The sequence below is a fragment of the Lytechinus pictus genome, chromosome 3, assembly GCF_037042905.1.
Source record: "Lytechinus pictus isolate F3 Inbred chromosome 3, Lp3.0, whole genome shotgun sequence".
Classification (NCBI taxonomy): Eukaryota; Metazoa; Echinodermata; class Echinoidea; order Temnopleuroida; family Toxopneustidae; genus Lytechinus; species Lytechinus pictus.
This window is the reverse complement of record NC_087247.1, coordinates 36,262,585-36,282,454: the sequence shown is the minus strand read 5'-3', so window position 1 is coordinate 36,282,454 and position 19,870 is coordinate 36,262,585. Positions and strand designations below refer to the sequence as shown.

The 19,870-nt window shown below is 36.5% G+C and overlaps 1 protein-coding gene across 1 annotated transcript; it reads right to left on the bottom strand.

Moving 5' to 3' along the window:
* Positions 1–1,177: 1,177 nt before the first annotated feature.
* LOC129257345 (succinate--CoA ligase [GDP-forming] subunit beta, mitochondrial-like) lies at positions 1,178–18,441 on the bottom strand. Its single transcript, XM_054895643.2, has 11 exons — positions 18,314–18,441; positions 12,041–12,188; positions 8,368–8,467; positions 8,007–8,097; positions 7,311–7,463; positions 6,852–6,941; positions 6,068–6,164; positions 4,889–5,050; positions 4,174–4,316; positions 3,478–3,598; positions 1,178–3,241 (listed from the first exon to the last, which is right to left on the bottom strand). Exons 1-11 carry the CDS (start codon positions 18,377–18,379, stop codon positions 3,132–3,134), a joined length of 1,281 nt encoding a protein of 426 aa, XP_054751618.2. The 5' UTR covers positions 18,380–18,441; the 3' UTR covers positions 1,178–3,131.
* Positions 18,442–19,870: the final 1,429 nt, after the last annotated feature.

The following is a 19,870-nucleotide window of genomic DNA, read 5'->3' as shown; positions in this document are numbered from 1 at the left end:
ATGGTTGTACATCTTCCTGAAAGAGATTCATTTAAAGAGATAGTTAGAGGGAGTGAAGATTTAGTGATGTAGGGACCGACGGCAATAGAAGAGAAGGAAAGAAATGGAAGGAAGAAAGGGTGAGAAGAAAAAGAGATTGAGAAGAGGAATAGAGTGAAAAAAAGAAGACAAAGGGAGAGAGGAATATAAAATCAAGTAGAGAGAATGAGAGAGGAGGAATGAGGTACATCTATCACTGGCAATATTTCTGACATACCAAATTCTCTTGAAGGCCGGTAATTCAATATTTTGTTGTAGAGAAAGATGAAAATTTAGAGAGGAATGCATTAGGACGATATTCACATTAAAAATTGCAATTTCATGAATTTAAATGCGCACCCTGAATCTCATTTGTGTCTATACAGTTCAACAAATTTGAAAAGATTTTTAATAAATGAATAATACAGCTACTCATTACCAAACATATCGTGTATGTTTGATATTTTCAGTCAGTAATAAGGATTATCTCTTTACATTCTTCAGAATCTATTTAGGATAAAACGAAAAACCTACTTTGGGGTCCCATTTCATAAAAGAACTTATGATTGTGGTAATTACCATGGTAACAGATCATCGCAGCCATTCAAATAATTCAGTTTTTTATGAAATAAGATTCTGGCTCTTCAACATACATTATAACCTCTGTTCCTTTGTCTGGATAGTTTTCATGCCTCTGAATATGATTTCTAGATAAGCAGCAAAATATACATTTATCATTATCGTATTTTCATTGAGAATCCAACCTTGTAAGTGTTTTGTGTGAAAAAAAAAGAAAGTTAAGAACTGTACCCACTGCATAAAAGTTACTGTTATGGCGAGTTTGCCATCGAAACTAACTTGGAATCCTTGCCTTTAACTGCTATAAGGATTTGTATTACAGAAGTTACCAATGAATCATTTAGGTACCATTAAAGTAACTTATGCAACTGGTCAAGGAAAGGTAATACCTTGAAAGAAATCAGACTAAGAATCAGAATTTGAACAATGAACATGCAAAATTAATAAATTTCTCATAGTATATCAATTTTTTTAGTTTTCACCAATCTGCTCTGACTCGTCTTTTTTCTCTCATAAACTTGACACTGAGTGTTCTAGGAATTTGATAAATATAGACACAAAATATTTGAAACTAAAACACTTTTAAATAAAATATTGATTTATTTTCAATATCATTACTAACAAGCACTTGATAGGAATGATTTTTGAGGAATCGGTCTCCTCATGGCTCAAACATACATCTTGTGCAATAAGAAACACTACTTGTCGCTATAAATATCCATTTACACTATGATGCTCATCATATAATACTGCCAATAATGAAGGAATATTGTTTCCGATCAATTTATGAGATGAAATATGTCAATCATAAATATATTTTGGTTTGTTTTACTAATCTTCATATCCATTAATGCAGATGAAATATGTAGATGAAGAATAAAATCACAAACCACTTTTCTAACCATGATTACATCAGTGGGTGATTGTGCATGCAACTTTAATTATGTCATTACCTCACAACTGATTTAATATGAATATCTTTGCCTGCCTATTGAGGTGATAAGAAGTGTCAAGAGCAAATCCCTTTAAAAAGGATAAATTTGTGGAGTAACATTACAAATGTAGATTTAAAAAAGAAATATGCTACACTTAACATATCATCCTGATTGACACAAAGAGCTTTTATCTTCTTTTACAATTGACTTCTTTTTCTGTTATACATATTGCTTATTATATATCATATTGACTCTTAACATGCCAAAATATGCAATTGGCACCTCGAAGTACAAACAAATCCCAGAGAGCTGCTATTTCTCTGATATGTAAAGAGTTGGGATAAATTCCAGAAGCTTGAATACTCAGGTGCCATAGGCACTGGTATAACTCATTTCTTTCCAAAATCAACAAGAATCAATATTTCAGAGTCATTATATTCTTTTGATTCTTATGATCTGACATCACATGCGCATATCCTAAATATGGTTGGCTCCATGATCAATGTTTTATGAATCATCTTCTTCAAGATAATTTTGATTGAAAAAATTCATCAGTAGATTATTTGATCAGGGAAATTACCAAACATTATTGGCAATTGCATATTTGAATTGAATCATAAATTACTAATTCGGGGGTTGAATGTACAGTAGTTTACTAATTATAAAAAGCAAAAATACTTCCTCACTTTCACAATCATGTTGTATATTGTATATATAACTCTGCTGTATCACAAACACAAGAAAAGCCCAATAACATCAACATTAATACATAAATATTACCCGCTGGCATATTTTGCTTTGGTTTTCTCACATGACAATGGTCACAATTTAAGATAACATTTATAATAACACAATGTATCTCCTTTAAAAAGAGTGGTCACACCTCGATGTTTAAGCCTGCATATGCTGACATACAAACCTCTTTTGCAAGTTGTTTATTATTTAATCCACTTCTTGTATAAAAAATTCAATTCTAGATATCTGTAATTGTTATTTTATTAACGATACTAAATGATTTCTTGATATCAACAAATTTAAGAATTGGAATCTTGTTATTCATATGATGAAGAGGTAAAATGTCTTGCCATACCTATGTCGGCATATGATAGCATTACGGAGGTTTGAAATAAATTTTAACTGCTATATGCAATCTGTCAAATATCTACATCCATGACCTGTAGTGGAATATATTAGCCCAAGGTAAAGAGACTTCCCAGTCAACGGGGACATCTTGAGTATAATGACTTCTTCACTTTCAGCAGATTCTTCTATCACATAAAGTGACAGTATCCAGCTAAATGATTCATTCTTCACACAAAGTGTAGAATCCAGCCCATTAATCCAGCGGTGGCCAAAAATATTGCAGTAGCTAGATCACAAATCTACATGTGACATATTCAGAGCTGGGTTCTAAAAGGTTGTTTGTCCAATTTTGATTAAAATGGGTTATCGATATTCAGGACCTGTCATTTGATGTCTTTCTATTACCACAGCAAAGTTGTAGGGCAGTTCATTGTGCCATGTATGGATAAAGCTTGATGTATCCTTTGAATCCAGTATAGAATCCTGTTCATGTCAATGGGCCTTTCTACTATGTTGTTAATTAAGGCAAGACACAGCTTTCTTGGCAGCATCTTCAAGATCAGAAGCAATTTTAATTGGAAGACCACTATCGTTGAGAATGTTAGTAGCTTTCTCTACATTGAACCCTGTCAAAACAAACACAAGATAAAACATAGTGAGAGAAAACCCTTTCATTATACATATTTTCATAAGTTAGATGTATACAAAAAGGACAAACTGGAGAATATATATAATTACTGTATCCTGCTCTGAATGTGATATTATTGTACCCAATACAAGTTTTACCTAATCTATGATACACACCACAAACATGATTAGCCAATGTCTATTTTTTTTAAATCTCATGGTTCATTTTGCTCACCTGCTAACCTGACCACAAGGGGTACTTTAAGATCCATTCCTCTGCAAGCTGATGTGATGCCATTAGCAATTATGGAACAATCTACAATACCTCCAAATACATTCACTAAGATAGCTTTTACCTGTAAAATTAAACAAAATGGAAATGCATTAAAACTTTAAATGTCTAAACCCTATACAAAACTTACAAATAAATTCATTCTACCCTTCGATTTTACATATAATTCTGAACTAAATTTAATGAATTGCAAAATATACTGTTTAAATATCCTCACTCTTTCCCTTTCCTGTATTTTCCAACCTCCTCAAAGCCCTCCTCATTGTCCGTACTCCTCCCTATATGATAATGGAGCCTCCTCCCTTTTCTCATCCTTCCATTTCCTAAGTCCTCTTCCTTTTTTCTCCCCTTCCCTTCTCCCCTATCCCTCTGCCTTCTCTCACCTCTTTCTCTGACCCTTCCTCCTTCCCTATCCCTCCTCGCCTCCCTCCCCCTCCTCCTTTCCTCATTTTCCTTCTCCCCTTCATCATCCCCTCCTCCTAATACAAATCCCTTCCCTCATATAAAAAGCTCTGTTTAATGATAAGGTCTACAGGGCAAGAAATTATTTTGGTTCACTGTTTATGCTATTTCATTCAATGAACCCATTTATCACAGGATAAGACAATGGAAGAATGGAGAAGGTCTACATGGACTCACATTTTCATCTGAGCTGATAAGTTTAAATGCTTCAAAGACCTGAGACTCTCCTACTCCACCACCACAATCTAAGAAGTTTGCTGGCTCTCCGCCATGAAGCTTGATGATATCCATGGTTGCCATGGCCAGTCCAGCACCATTTACTGTGTCAGAAAAAGAAAAATATTGTCCAGTCAAACCTGCCATACAGACCACTCAGAAGATTAAATAGAAATCTTTGACAGAGAAAAATCACTCTAAAATTGTCATGACAGGGTGGTACTAATCCGAGGGTGAATTGATTAGATCCTACTCCAGGCAATAGTATCCTTCATCAAGAATTTCATCCATTCATGCACTGGTTCAAACCAAGCAATATAATAATATCTATTTCTATCTTCCTCCTCTTTTTCTGCTTGTCATGCTTCTTTGTCTTCTTCTCCATCTTTCTCCTTGTCTTTGTTATCATTCTCCTCCTCCTCTTCTTCCTCCTTCTCCTCCCATCTTCCTCTCCCTTCCTTATCATCCTTCATCTTCAACTTCTTATTCTTTTTGTCACATCCTCCTCCCCCTTCTTCTTCCCCTATTCCAATTACAGCATTGCAAGAAACTACCAATCATCTGTAAGTAAATCAATCACAAGTCCTTCAATTGATAGCAATTTGCAATTGATGAATAGTGCTGGTCTGCTTCTTTAAATTACTTGCAAAGAACTTTCTTGCAACATGTCACCTACCTAAGCATCCAATATTGCCATCCATACTAATGTAGTTAAGGTTATGTTCAGCTGCTAGAACTTCCTTGGGGTCTGCCTCGGTCATGTCGTCCATTGCAAAGACCTCCTTCTGACGGAACTCTGCATTGTCATCAAAGTTGATCTTGGCATCGAAGCATACCACTAATGGGGAAAAAAAATACAACAAAAGATGAAGGTTAAATGTGAAGTGTCCAAGGAATGCATTCAGTTGCAGCTAAAATGTTGTAATTCTCATTTGCTTGCTTCTGGTAACATCTGGGTATAAATCCTTATTATAGTCCATCACAATGACAAGCATTTTTCCATTCTGGGGTGAAATCATTTTTAATCTGAAGACTTGACAAATTATTGTTTTTCAAGAAAAATTACCTTTGAATGCAATTCAAAACAAGCTTGTCACTAATGCTAACCAACATTGGGTAGAGAAGACCGGTAGTATTGATTATTTTAAAGTCAATATTTAATTTTGTATATAGTGTAAATACATTTGTGTTACAGTGTTTATATATAATTTTATAGAATTTTGCTGATTATTTTACTCTACTTATATCATATTACCCTTGTATAAAATTTTGATAGGGGGTCTACATTTTACAAGCTTTGCTTTTTAGTAGGCCCCTCCACTTTTTTCATTTCATTGCTACGTTTCAATCCTGTGTGTTATGCATTTTTCAGTGTTAAAATGATTTATTATAAATGTACTTTGATGATTGTGGAATATGAATATATCAATAAATAAATAAATAAATAAATAAATAAAAAAATATGAAAAAAAATCAATATTTTATTGTTTGAAATGAAATCTGAAAATAAAAATGCTCAAAAAATTATTTTTGCCCAACTGATTGTGGGCCCAGCAGCTGCTGTGCAGTGCCAGATTGGCATAGCTCTATCCCTTGAATTGTTGAACGCCAAACTGAGAAGCAACAACTCTCATCTTTTAACGCCTTTTGGTCTGATGCGGCCAGGATTTGAACATTAACCTCCCAGTTTTGAGACAAACGCTCTACCAACTGAGCAAACACACCGGTTATATTATCTTGGATTCCTCAGAATTGATAAAAATGTCTTGTAATGCCTTTTGAAAGAACTTGGAAGCGATACTGCATCTAACAAATTGTACAATCAATGAACCAATAAGTAAGGATAGGGCCATACCTCTTCCATCATCTGTTTCTCCAAAAGGATTGACTTCAACTTGTGTGGCATCAACTCCAAGGAATAATTTATATAAATTCTTGATTTGGTCTGCTGCCTGTTAACAAAAATAATTTTAAAAATGAAATAAGTTGATGGAAAATTAAAGAAAAGAGATTAGTACAATGAAAAAGTACAATAATTTGATCTTGCCTCTTTATATTTTGATGAACATTATGTCACAAAGCACAACTATTATTACCCAAGCTTTAGCTCAAGCTACCGCTTTATCAGCAGCGCTCAGGGGAATCAAGGAATTAATCCTTGTGGGTACCCATTCACCTCACCTTTGTAGAGTGCAGCACAATTAGGATGAATTTCTTGCACAATAAGGAAAACACCATGGCTGGGATTCGAACCCAAAATCCTCTGTTTCAGTTTGAAAGAAAGGACATCCTTTCCTGTCAATAAGCCTATCCGGAAAGAGTCCACAAGGGGCATGCACATCCCCTTCTGCCCAAAATGTGTAGTTTAACCTGTGATAAGAGAGGTATCCTTTTCTTTTTGAAGTTGCATAGAAATTAGAAATAGGCCTCTTTTTTTTTAATGAAGATCTATTCTTTTCGGCAACAAGAAACTTTTTGGGGGACATTGTAAAGAAAAAAAAGCCAAACAAAATGGATCAATTTTCTGTGCTCCCAGCCCCTATTCATAAACCTATGGCAAGATATCAATCTACATTTACCTTGTTCCATCCATGCATGATTTGAAATGACTATTACCATCTGAGATAAATTTAACTTACCACCCTGATAAGATCCCCTTTAAAATCAAGATTCTTTGCCATGGTAACAGCTTGTTCATCAGTGATGCCAACAAAAATGTCAATAGGTTCCTGCAATCAATATACAAGTTATTGGAAAATTAAATGCTTTTAAGTTATACACATATACATCACCTCCCAGCTTAAAACCTACAATAAGTAAACATGAAAGGTTCTCTCTATATGAAGCAAAAATAGTCATGTGAGCTTTGAAAAATAACAATTGAGAAACGTGGCCTATCTAAAGGAGTAACTCTTCCTCTAACTACAATAACAAAATTTGAAGCTTTGAATAATCATCATCATCATTATGATCATGAGTCTTGTTATTAATTTCATCATTACTACCATTGATTTTATTTTTTTAATCATTACTATCATCATCATCATAATATAATTGTTATTGTCACAATCACCATCATCACAATTATATCAGCATACCTTGAATATAAGCTCTGGGGTTTTGTCTGCTACCTCTTCGATATCAACTCCACCAGCTGGACTACCAATAAGGACCGGTCCCATCATACCTCTGTCCATTAAGATGGCTAAATATGTTTCCCTTTCAATATCTAATGCCTCTGCTACCATTACCTTCATTTTGTGGAGAACAAAAATCGATTCAAATCATCATTTTTAACTAAACCAATAAATCTGTAAGGTATTATCACAAATATTACATAATTTTCCATGAACAATATAAATAGCTATTTCCTTCTGAAATATACAGTATTGTCTTGTAACTTTACTGATACAACTGGCACCCTTAAGGCCATAGTTTGTACATGTATAAATTCCAATGAACTCCAATTTACTTTTTCTATTGTTCAATTAACAGATAAAGTCAATACTGCCCCACTTTTACAAAAACCAAGCATGAGATATATTGAACAAAGTTATTTTTTAATGGATTGACATTTTCTAAAATGATTTTTCTTCAAGGTCAAATTTCATTTAAAAAAACACTGATTCTGCTATGGGATGATTAATAATCATGCTTACGTGTGTGCATCTATGTTAGTGACAGACACATTTTGTTCTTTGACAAGAAATTACACTTTTGTTACATACCCCATTACTTCAAAGTAGGGCAGAATACAATGAACTATTCTAAGTTGTTATTTTCAAGAACCCTACCTTTTTAACAAGTACCCCATCCTTGGGAGTTTGTTTGGTGGTGAGTTTGGCTCCAAGCATCTGTTCTACTAATGGACCAAGATCATTTGGGCTAGGAGATAAATGAAGAAGAACAACATTCACTTTAGATCAAACCAATACATATACTGTACATTCAGTCATATGAATGCCATATGACGACTAAAGAAGAAAATGAAATATTGAAATCAACTGTCAAAGTTAAACAACAGTAATAAATATCTAAATAAAGTCTGGAACAATGGGCTTCACCAATTATTTTTGGTAAAATAAGAAAAGCAGAGAGAAACGTTAAAAAATATAGCATAGATGTTCAAAATGATATTGGATGATGTGTGCTTACTTTTTGGTTAGGTGAACTCCTCCTTTGAGACCACTAGAGAATGTTCCTTTACCCCTACCTCCTGCCAGTATCTGAGCTTTCAATACAATCTCTCTCACATCTATTACATACAAGAAACAGGGAAATATGAGAAAAGCTAACAAAGTAATGGTACCGATTATAAAAGGAAACATACCAGTCAAAATCATATTTTCTTAATACCAAGCTTAATAAACACATGATAAAAATATATTTAAAACATCAATCATACAGAATACAGGTTATTAAGAAAAAAATATAAAAAGACAAGCCAACTGAGAATAATTTTTATCATTGAAAGTATTGTTCATTAAAGTGATACTAATTATTCCTGTTAATTATTCCTGGACATCATATAAGAGTCACATCATAAACTCTACCATAATTTCAACAAAAAGGGAAAATATATGTAAAGGAATATGTGTGGTAGCATTACAAGGGCACAGTGAAAAAGATATATGCTTTATGCTTACAGATAATATTCTTTTCTCAAAAAGTATGCACAAAATACTGCATCTGTTTATACATAGAAAATTCAGAATTTGGCATTCTACAGAATTTAATATTGTAATATCGTAACAGTATATTGGATAGCTGCTCTCATGTAAAATCACAAACCATTGTTTGAATAGAATTCACTAGCTTTCTTATTCTTTGACTCTTGGTTCATCTTTCTATTTCACTTTTGTGTATTCATTGAATATGTTCTATATTCATGATGCTGTTGATGTTTAATAACATTTTTCTAATGCAACTGTACATTTTTTGATATTGGAAATAAACTTTGAATTTGATGAAATTTAAATACATTTAATCAAAATGCTTGCCTCATTTTCTGCTCTTAACAAAAGCCACTTGATGTCATAGTGGACAACCTCTTTAAAGAACAAGTCCACCCCAGCAAAAAGTTGATTTGAATAAAAGGAAAAAAATCAAACAAACAAAACACTGAAAATTTCATTAAAATCGGATGTAAAATAAGAGCTATATGACATCTTAAAAGTTTTGCTTAATTTCACAAAACAGTTATATGCACATTCTGGTCAGAGTGTAAATGAGGGGACTGATGACATCGTCTACTTACTATATCTTTTGTATTTCATTATATGAAATACAAAATGTTTTAATTTTCTCCTCATCGTCATGTGAAATAAAGTTTTATTCCTCGCTGAAAATGTGACCATTGCTTTAACATTTTGTGGTTCAGTCAAGTCATTATTGCCAAATCTGTTACGAGGCAAAAGCGATTTTGTGTCTTGCCCACTTATGAAAATAACCAGAAATATCATGATTTGCGAGGGCATGCAACAGAATTGTATCGAAACTTCATTGTGAAATGACTGGGATGGAATAACACTTGTCATAAGAGTCTTGCACGTAAACTTTAATGTTGCCCTCAAAATGAACTCTGACCATACCATGTGACCTCCCAACACAATAGCAATAGCATGCAGGTCCCACAAGTACATCTACCATCCAATCCAAGTTTGGTTGAAAAGTGACTTACGGTTGCGGAGTTAGGTGTCATAAGAGAGTCTTGCATGTAAACTTTAACGTTGACCTGAAAATGACCTTTGACCTTACCATGTGACCTCCGACTGCAGCATAACATGCAGGTCCCCCAAGACCATCTACCATCCAAGTTTGGTTGAAAAGTGACTTACGGTTGCAGAATTAGGTGTCATAAGAGTCTTGCATGTAAACTTTAACGTTGACCTGAAAATGACCTTTGACCTTACCATGTGACCTCCGATTACAGCCTAACATGCAGATCCCCCAAGTCCATCTACCATCTAAGTTTGGTTGAAAAGTGACTTACGGTTGCGGAGATATGCGACATAAGGTTTGTGACGGACGGACGACAAGACGACGGATGGACGACATTTGGATCCCTAAAGGCGACCACACACCTTACGATTGGTTTGCGACTCAATTTTGGAATAAAACGTAGCAGAATTTGATGCTAATATTGAGACTTGGAATATCATACTGTGTAATGTTTGAAATCATGGTACGAATACCTATGTTCAAATTCAATCCTTCTTAGAATAAAAGCAAATTTAATATCTAGTTGTAATGACGTCATAGCAGTCGTAATATTGGCTACGATTTGAAACTAATTTGGCCTTTACTCCAAAATAAAGGCTTGCAATCTTTCAAAATGTTTATATTAGTATTCTTTCAATTAATTTTAACCTCAAATAAAATGATATGTTCCATTCACATTTTCAGAAAATGAGCAAAAAGCTATTTGTTCCAAAATCGGATCGCGAACAGTCGTAAGGTGTGCGGTGGCCTTAAGTCTCGCCTTCACTTCTGGTGGGCGAGACAAAAATTGAAATATTGTATAATTCTAACAATAAAAATAAACAAAAGAAATACTGAGTGAGAGTCATCATCACTGAGTTGTCTATACAGTGCGTATCAAAAAAAAGTTTACACTTTGAAAAAGCCCTGGCAATTAAAAATTATACAACATGTGGGTAATTTTTTCACATATAATCTTGGGTTTGGGTCTCATCTATCCAATGAAAGTAAAAGTTTTGACGGAATGTTACACTTGAGTGAGCACTGTCCATTTTTGTAAAGCTCGCAGAAATCTGTTTGCGCAGAAATGCTTGTTTTCACCGCTGTGTCAAGGGGAAAGGGCACAATCAAACTTACCCTGCTAAACATTTCTCATACATTTCCCTTGCACTTTTAGTCAATTGAAATAAAACGGATACATTCAAGCAATTTGTAACAATTTTGCCACCCAAATTGAAATTTCAACACTTAGTAAGCACAACCTTTACCCTTTTTGTGCCAGCTGGATCTGAGGACATAACTGAATCTGAACAAAAGTTTATATCAGACATCTCCAGCATTTTTTTCACTAAGTTTTTATCATTTAAAGTGGGTTTACATTTCATTTTTCATTTAATACTTGTTTCTCCACACTTTTCCCAAGCTTGACAATGATTAACAAAATGAAAATCAAGCCTAAGCCATTTCATGTAAATCACAGCTCAGTGTAAAGCAAATATCGTCACGATGGCCTCGGTGTGTGGGGGAGTGGGGTGGGGTGAAATGCACTTTTTGAAGTGTTTTGGGCAAAGAAACAAGTCAAGAAAGGTAAAAGATATCTTCAAATCAATTTTACTAGCTAAATTCCACGTGTTCTTTATGATCAAGGTCTACTTTTATTCGCATAACTATTTTAAAGTTCTGCGCAAATCATTTTTCACTAACTTTTCAAAAGTGGTGCTCACTCAAGCAGAAATATTTTTCGACAGTTATATCGTCATTTGCTTAAATGGATCTGTACCAATGTTAAAATGTGGAAAAATCTTCAGGATATTCCAAATGTATAATTTTACAGGATTTTTTCAAAGTGAAAAACTTTTTTTTGATACGCACTGTATAACTGTTTTGTGAAAAATACTCAAAAACTTTAAAATGTCATACCTGTAATTTTCTTATTTTACATCCCTTTTGTATGAAATTTTCAGTGTTATGCTTGTTTGATTTTTCTCTTTTGATTCAAATCAACATTTTTCTGGAGTAGACTTGACCTTTAATATCTTTCTCTGATCTTTCTGCCTTTTTAAAGTTTTTTTTTTTTCTCTTAGACCAACTTGACAAGTGAATCCAAGGTGGACAAAGCAAAACTCACCCAAGTCTTTGCCTTGCTGGACAGCTTGTTGAGCATCATCAGCAACCATGAACTTCTGAACGTTAACATCATACTGCTGCATCAGCTTCTTACTTTGGTACTCCTGTAAGTTGAGGTGTCTCACTGGTACTGTCCCAACTACACCAGCCTATACAGAAAAGAATTAACAAAGTTATGGGACCTTTAAAAGACTCCACATTGCTGTCTACACTTTTTTCTTTTAGAAGGAAAGTGGAAATATCTGGGGCGAAATTTACAGGATTTTTGGTGGTACACGCAGATGAATGGGATAGAATCCCTAGCTCGGTTGAGAGTAAGCATACGTTAGTAAATGATTTTTACTCTCTAGGAGCCTCCTGGCTACCCTTGACATCATATCACAAAAAACAAAAAAGCATTCTGAAAAAGCTTCAACTGGTTCAGGTTTCCGAAAGGTGAGTAGAAAAAATGGTGACACGATTTTTGGCCAATCGTGCCGAAATAGTGGTTTTGGCCCTGATGCTTTTGATCTAGATGGATATAAGTCTAATTCCCGGGGGGGGGGGGGCCACTTACATTGACGAGTGGATACCATGCGCGACCCAAAAAACACGTAAAAAGGATGTCTTTTTCAAGATGCGGGGATGATAAAACAAAATTAAAACGTCTTATAAAGGATGTCCTTTTTGCCCCAACACTACGTGTTTAGAGTCCGATTTGCGCGAGGTGTGGAAGGTGGGGTCGTACTAAACCAAATGATAACCGACAACCAAAGGACCCGTGACATAACAATAAAATATTCCTGTACTTGTTTAGGGGCTCATTTCAGGGAATATTTGCCAAGAGTATCGTTTTGTTCCCAATACTTGTTAAGGGTAGGGTTTCACACGCCAATACCTGTTAAGGGGTGCATTTTCAGAATATGGAAATTACGTGTTTAGGGTGCTTTTCGAGACCCCATGGTCGCGCATGGTATCCACTCGTCAATGGAAGAGGCCCCCCCGGGGTCTTATTATAAGCTCGCAAAGTTACTCGAGTCAAAGTCGGCCAGCGCCGGTGCGAAACAAACTGCATTAATTAGCGCCCGGCCCGTGGCGTTGGTCCAATAAAACTTAACCCTTTCCACACATACTTCGCACCAATGCACACTCGATGCCCTGCAAACTTCACATTTCGGTAAGAGTTCCATATGCACCCCCCACTAAAATTGAAAATAAAAACATGGAGAAGGTTCGGAATAATATATCTAGCCCTAATATCGAACATATATGATGGGGAAGTGGAAATACATACCAAAATATGGCTTTATTCCGTCAAATTTCGAGCGAGATCTTGTGCGTGTAATTGTCCATAGACATCGGTTTATTTAGTCAGTAAAGGGTCTGCGAGTCAAGACTAGTCGAACTATCGGCTGATAATCGTAAAAATACCCTTTCCGGTATCAGCGCTTCTCGCTAGCATAGCGGGAAAGGTCTTGACTGCAGATCAAACGAGGTGAGTTCGAGTCCCAACTAAGTAAGGTAAGCAACAGTAAAAAAATGATAGAAAAATCTGAAGTGAACGAACCGGAAGTCTCAACAATCTTTTGTTATTTTTGGTGGGGGGTGCATATAGCCAGGCGGCTTCTAGAGAGTAAAAATCATTTACTAACGTAAGGTCACTCTCATGAAGCCAGGGCTTCCGTCATATACTTTTGTGTGTACCACCAAAAAACCTGAAACTTTCGCCCCCGAGATTTCTACTTTCTTTCTAAAAGATCTAGCCCTAAATCATGTACATGGGATAAAACTTCATTTCCGACATTTCTACGCTCTCGTTGTTATTTTTGAACAAGAATTCATCAAAAAAATGAGAGAAATATTGTGCAAAGACGGAAGAGACTTGCCCGATGTTTACGCCGCCATCTTGTTTCCTATTGTTCTTCGCCAACGTTACAGAACTTCTGAAGCCAGGAGGGTCACAGGGGTTCATGGCCCACGTACGTGCAGTCGCCGCTGGCTAACGTCAGCTTAATGGACGCCGCCATATTGCCAGATTCAGGCAGATTTGGCCCGCGCCCTCTCCGGCTAACGCTCGGCTAAAGCTCGAACGCCATTCACCCATACACTAATTCCCCTTGATTACCGTTGTTAAAAACCTCTGTCAAATCTTTTCCAGCATTTTTATGAATTAGCGATTGATGTTTTTCCGTTTATCAGATATCCTTCATTATACACATATTTTTTTCATATTTATAACATTTTTATTTTAATCACAATTTTAGTCCAAACGCGGGTCAGTTTTTGTTAACCCACGTTGTTTGTGCATGCCCACGTATAGCCTTACGCGTATTGAAAGGAATGATGTTGGGTCGAAAAACAGAATTGTTATTGTTTGTTCCTTGTTTGTTGGGGATGAAACTATGATGGCGACCAGTCACGTTTGACTGTACCGCCAAATAGTTAAGATTAATTAATTAAGGTCAAGGTGAGATAAGAGAAATGAGCAAGGGGCATTGTGGTGGGGGAGGGGGAGAGGGAGAGAGGGGGGGGGGGGGGTTACGAGGGCCGAGTGGGGATACAGTTTCATCATGCAGTACAGGGCGTCGATGAACACTTTTATTTTTTTCTCCAAAATATGGAAAGTGACAGAATAATCAGAAAAAGGTTGATTGGTTCTGATTTTGAAAAAAAAAACAGAATTTATCAAGATTGCTGTTATTCTTCATGGTTGTAGAATTTAATTTAGTTTCTCTGATAAGTATAATTCTTTCAAACAACTCAAATTTTGATTAATCGTATTTCATTTATTTCACTCTTTTCTTTCGCCTCGTTTTTTTTTCTTCCAAAAAACCAGGGAGCTGAAAAATATGAGAGCTAGAACCTAAAGATATGGGGTAGCTATGACGTTGGAGGGGGCGCAGCCTCATGCACTTGCAGATCCAAATCAATTTTCACAGGGGACACTTAGAGTAGCCCCTATTTCTTTAATATTATTTTTACAAGCAAAAAGAAGTCAATGAAGACATCAGGCCACCGACAGCTGCCTCGTCAAAGGGGGGGGGGGGTCGATTATTTTGAGTATTTTTTTTTTATTTTGTCCTCAATAAGGGGGGGGGGTTCAATTAATTCTATATACACTTCTATTGTCTTTATATATGGGGGGGTCTGCTACTGAGCATGTTTTTAAAAGGGCTTAATAAGGGGCTTAATACAACAGAAATTGTACGATTTAATACAATAAAATGTATCATCGAGGTTAATACTAAATTAATACATAATTAATAATTGTTTTAATTGAAAATGAAAATAATAAAGGCACCCATAGATCTTAACATCTCATAAATACAGGCCTAAACCTGTATTGGAAGTTGAACAGGCATAAAGTATAAATGTTTAGCTATATAGCTGATGCTTTGATCCCGCAACCAAATAATGTTATCATAAACTAGTAGATGTTATATCAGTCATGTCAGTGGCGTAACAAGTGAAAATAATTGAGGGTACTACGATATGGCGTATCAGGCAAAATTTATAAAATATATAGTTGCAAGCAAGCGACATAAGCATAATTTTGACTTTTGGTTACAAAAATCCAATTGAACAATTTCGCAAGATTCTCTTACCTTTTCCTTTTTTTTCTTGTTCGTGAATTGGGGGCATGCAAGACCCCACCCCCCCCCCCCCATACAGCACCACTCTTTGTTGTCACTGTCTAAAATTTGATTTAAACTTTGAGAATTTGAATTTCTTATCTAAGTAATCCAAAGGGATAAGACAAAAATATTTGCAGATTACTTATTTCAAAGTATTTTTATACCTATAACTCCCCAACTCTGCTCTAGCTGCACTGCACGTTGCCTAACGGCCTTCCACCAAAGGGCCAGGCCGACTCGCCCCGTGAGCAAGTGACCGCGTTCGCGTAAGTTCACCCGAAGCCATGACTGAATTCTGACCATAAACATCACCTAACTAATCACTCTCTGACAATATTTCAAAGTATCTTTTATTACAGTCGATCCTTTGGGCCATTAAACGATAATATTTCCAATGTTATCATGACAAACAATTTTAATGAGATAGTGGCATTGTAGAAAAAACAAATTTATAAGCACGAAATGGCACCAGATAAATCATCAAACATACAGCGCAGCGTTCGGGACTGGTGAGTGGTACGGCTCTCTTGGAGTTTTCGCCCCGACGAATTCGGCGAAAACGCTACCATTGCGCCGTGCGAATGTTCAATCTGCGGCTCTCAATCAGAGACTTGAATGTCTCTTTTTGCATTATCGAAAATGTATCATAGACTTTGTTTGATTTGTTTACAAGTAAGTTGCATATCCGTCGTGATAATTAGGAAAATCCATGATGTCTTCTTCTAATTCTGTAAAAATTACCTCTTCAAAGTGCCTGTGTCAGAAAATTGCCGGAAATCGTAAAAACTTGCCTAAAATGTCTCTTTTTGAAAGTTCATCCATGGTCTGGAAAAAAATGTTATAATTTATGTAGACGTATACCGTAAACAAATACATCCTCGATCACTGAAATGAAGTGTTTGCTAAGCTTTTATATCTCAGACCGCGTTACCATGGCAACTTGGGAAAACCTTCATTTTTTACTAATAAAATTCTGGTTTTAAGGGTCATTTTAGAGACATAAAACTAACCATATTTTGAAGTATTGGGTTTAAATTTCAGGAACAACTGCAGAATACCCCGCACGACGAGAGCATGGATGTTTGAATCGACCAACGACCTACGATGTGATGAAAGGATGTTGGAACAAAGCCGAGTTGTGACTAAAATTCGAACTTGTTTACGTCAAGCCAACGATTGATTACGCGATTTTTGCATAGGGCATGCCGCCAACGAGCCAACGATGCCAACGTTGTGAGATTGGCATGCTACCAACGAGCCAACGATGCCAACGTTTTGACTTGCGTTGGCTTGCTACCAACGAGCCAACGATGCCAACGATGTGAGTTTGGCATGCTGTCAACGAGCCAACGTTGTGAGTTTGGCATGCTGCCAACGAGCCAACGATGCCAACGTTGTGAGTTGCATTGGCTTGCTGCCAACAACGTTGGCAGCACGTTGTGAGTTTGGCATGCTACCAACGAGCCAACGATGCCAATGTTGTAAGATTGGCATGCTACCAACGAGCCAACGATGCCAACGTTGTGAGTTTGGCATGCTGCCAACGAGCCAACGATGCCAATGTTGTAAGATTGGCATGCTACCAACGAGCCAACGATGCCAACGTTGTGAGTTTGGCATGCTACCAACGAGCCAACGATGCCAACGTTGTGAGTTTGACATGCTACCAACGAGCCGACGATGCCAACGATGTGAGTTTGGCCTGCTGCCAACGAACCAACGATGCCAACGTTGTAAGTTTGGCATGCTGCCATCGAGCCAACGATGCCAACGATGTGAGTTTGGCATGCTACCAACGAGCCAACGATGCCAACGATGTGAGTTTGGCCTGCTGCCAACGAGCCAACGATGCCACGTTGTGACTTTGGCATGCTACCAACGAGCCAACGATGCCAACGTTGTGACTTTGGCATGCTACCAACGAGCCAACGATGCCAACGTTGTGAATTTGGCATGCTACTAACCCTAACCCTAACCCTAACCCTAACCCTAACCCTATGCACATAGTAGGAACATCGTAGGTCGTTGGCTCGCCAACGGTATGCGCGCGATCGCGAGAGTACAAGCATGCGCGCGTGTATTCGTATGGCTCGGAAGTACAGTACCGGTACGGGTCGTATCGTAAAAACTGACAAGACAACGAATCTTCAGCCCGTTCAGGATCGATCACGTCGAGATTGATTCTGATTCTTCACATCGTAGGTCGTTGGCTCGCCAACGTTGAGGTAATGAAATGTGCGGGGTATTCTGCAGTTAAGCCAATATTCACATAAAACTGAATTATCTATGTTTATACTTTCGTATATGAATATTCATATTTCTTGTAGAATCTTAGTTTTTGATTGGTCAATGTTTCAGTCATGGATAATAACTGAGCGTTAAAAAATCTGAAAATGCGCATTTTATCGGCAACCAACAAGCAAGATGGCGGAACACATTAAGTTGGCGCTATGCACGTACGTGGGCCCAGCGCATAAAGTAAAGAGTTAAGAAAGGCCTAGGCTACATAGTTCCCTAGGCATGGGACTGTAATAAAACAATTTTGGAGAACCAGCTAGATCTAACTTTACAATACATATAATTCATTATACTAACAATATATAACTAACTTTTTTTTTATAGATATCAGAAAAATATTTTGGTTAATAGAGTAAACTTACATTTCGCTGGAGGACTGTCTGAAAAGACTGGCGACAGCCTGATATTAACCTTGCAACATGGGCCATTACGAAGGGTGAAAAGGGTGGATCTAAATGGAAAAACCACGAACACAAATTAATTTTAAAATGATGGCGCTATTGCTATTGCTCGAGCTGTCTTTTTCACTGCACTTTCTTGAGCCGGGGCCTTGAGCTAGCTAGGAGGAGGTGTTTTTTTATAGTTTTTTTTAGGGGGTGGGGGTGGTAACTCTCGTATACGAAGCCAGGCTAGAGGACACAGGGACATGTCCCCCATGTTGATAGGCAGATAAAAACAACAATGAAAAAAATATAATAACCGGGTCGGATAAAAATAAAAAAGAGAAGAAGATAATAAGATATAAATATAATGATCCATAATTATGTTGACTGGCCACTATCCACAACTTAGATATTGATGTGTGTTCGAATTTAGGAGATACTTTCTGTCATGCGTGTTATATATATTTTTTTATTGACAAAAAAAAATACGATTGGTTTTGGTTTATTGCTTGCTTGCTTGCTTGATTGGTTTGATTGATTGATTGATTGATTGATTGATTTAATTTGCCAACGGCCATGGTCTGTGAAAAAAAATGATAATGGAAGTAAGCTGAGGAATAATTCACGATAGCTCTGAACTTTTTACAATCATCATAATCATTTTTGTGCTCCCTCTTTATCATCATAGGCATACTTTTTGTCAAATGATTCATCCTAAAATGATGATGTTCAACTAATGGGGGATGATAACATAGGACAACTCACCCGTGACATAAGTTGGGGGATATATCCCCCCCCCCGCGATCTACATCCATGCCCCGAAGCTTATTTCGAGAAGGGCCCTCGACATGTAAGAAAAAATCCATAACAAGGCACTCTGAAGGAATACAAAGTCAATAATACAGGCGTGAAGCGTATAGCTGACATTAAATTTATATATAGGATTGACCTGAAAACTGAACATTTATTGTTAAGCGCTTTTTGATATTGTGAATACAATGCATATGCCACCAAAATGAATAGGCCGACCTAAAGTGACTATTTATATCCTTGAACAGAGTACTTATCCCACTATAGACAAAAATTACCAACGCGAAGAGCGAGCTGTTTCTTTTAACCAACATTCAGACCTATGAACTGCACTATTTATAGGACAAGTCCACCCAAGAAAAATATTAATGTTGATTTGAATCAATAGAACAAAATCTAACAACCATAATGTTGAAAAGTTCATCAAAACCGGATGTGAAAAAAGTTATATGACATTTTAAAGTTTTGCTCATTTTTCACATAATAGTTATATGCACAACTTAGTGACGTGCAAATGAGAGATATGATGATGCCCCTCACTCACTGTTGTTTTTGTTTGAATTATACTATAATTCATTTTTTTGTGTACAAATTTGACAATAAGGCCAACTTGATTGAACCATAATGTTGCCCACGTTTCAGTACAATTCTTCACAAACCAGCTTCCTTTATTCATGGCTCAAACATGTCAAGTTGCCAAGAAACTGAAGAAAGGTTCCAAAACAA

What these genes read in the sequence shown, in the direction of transcription:
- LOC129257345 (XM_054895643.2), bottom strand. Translation starts at nt 18,379, where the DNA reads ATGGCCCATGTTGCAAGGTTAATATCAGGCTGTCGCCAGTCTTTTCAG. An exon ending in AGACAGTCCTCCAGCGAAAT is followed by an intron (nt 12,189 to 18,313) that starts GTAAGTTTACTC and finishes TTTTCTGTATAG; the next exon opens with GCTGGTGTAGTTGGGACAGT. An exon ending in ATGGGGTACTTGTTAAAAAG is followed by an intron (nt 7,464 to 8,006) that starts GTAGGGTTCTTG and finishes CACAAAATGAAG; the next exon opens with GTAATGGTAGCAGAGGCATT.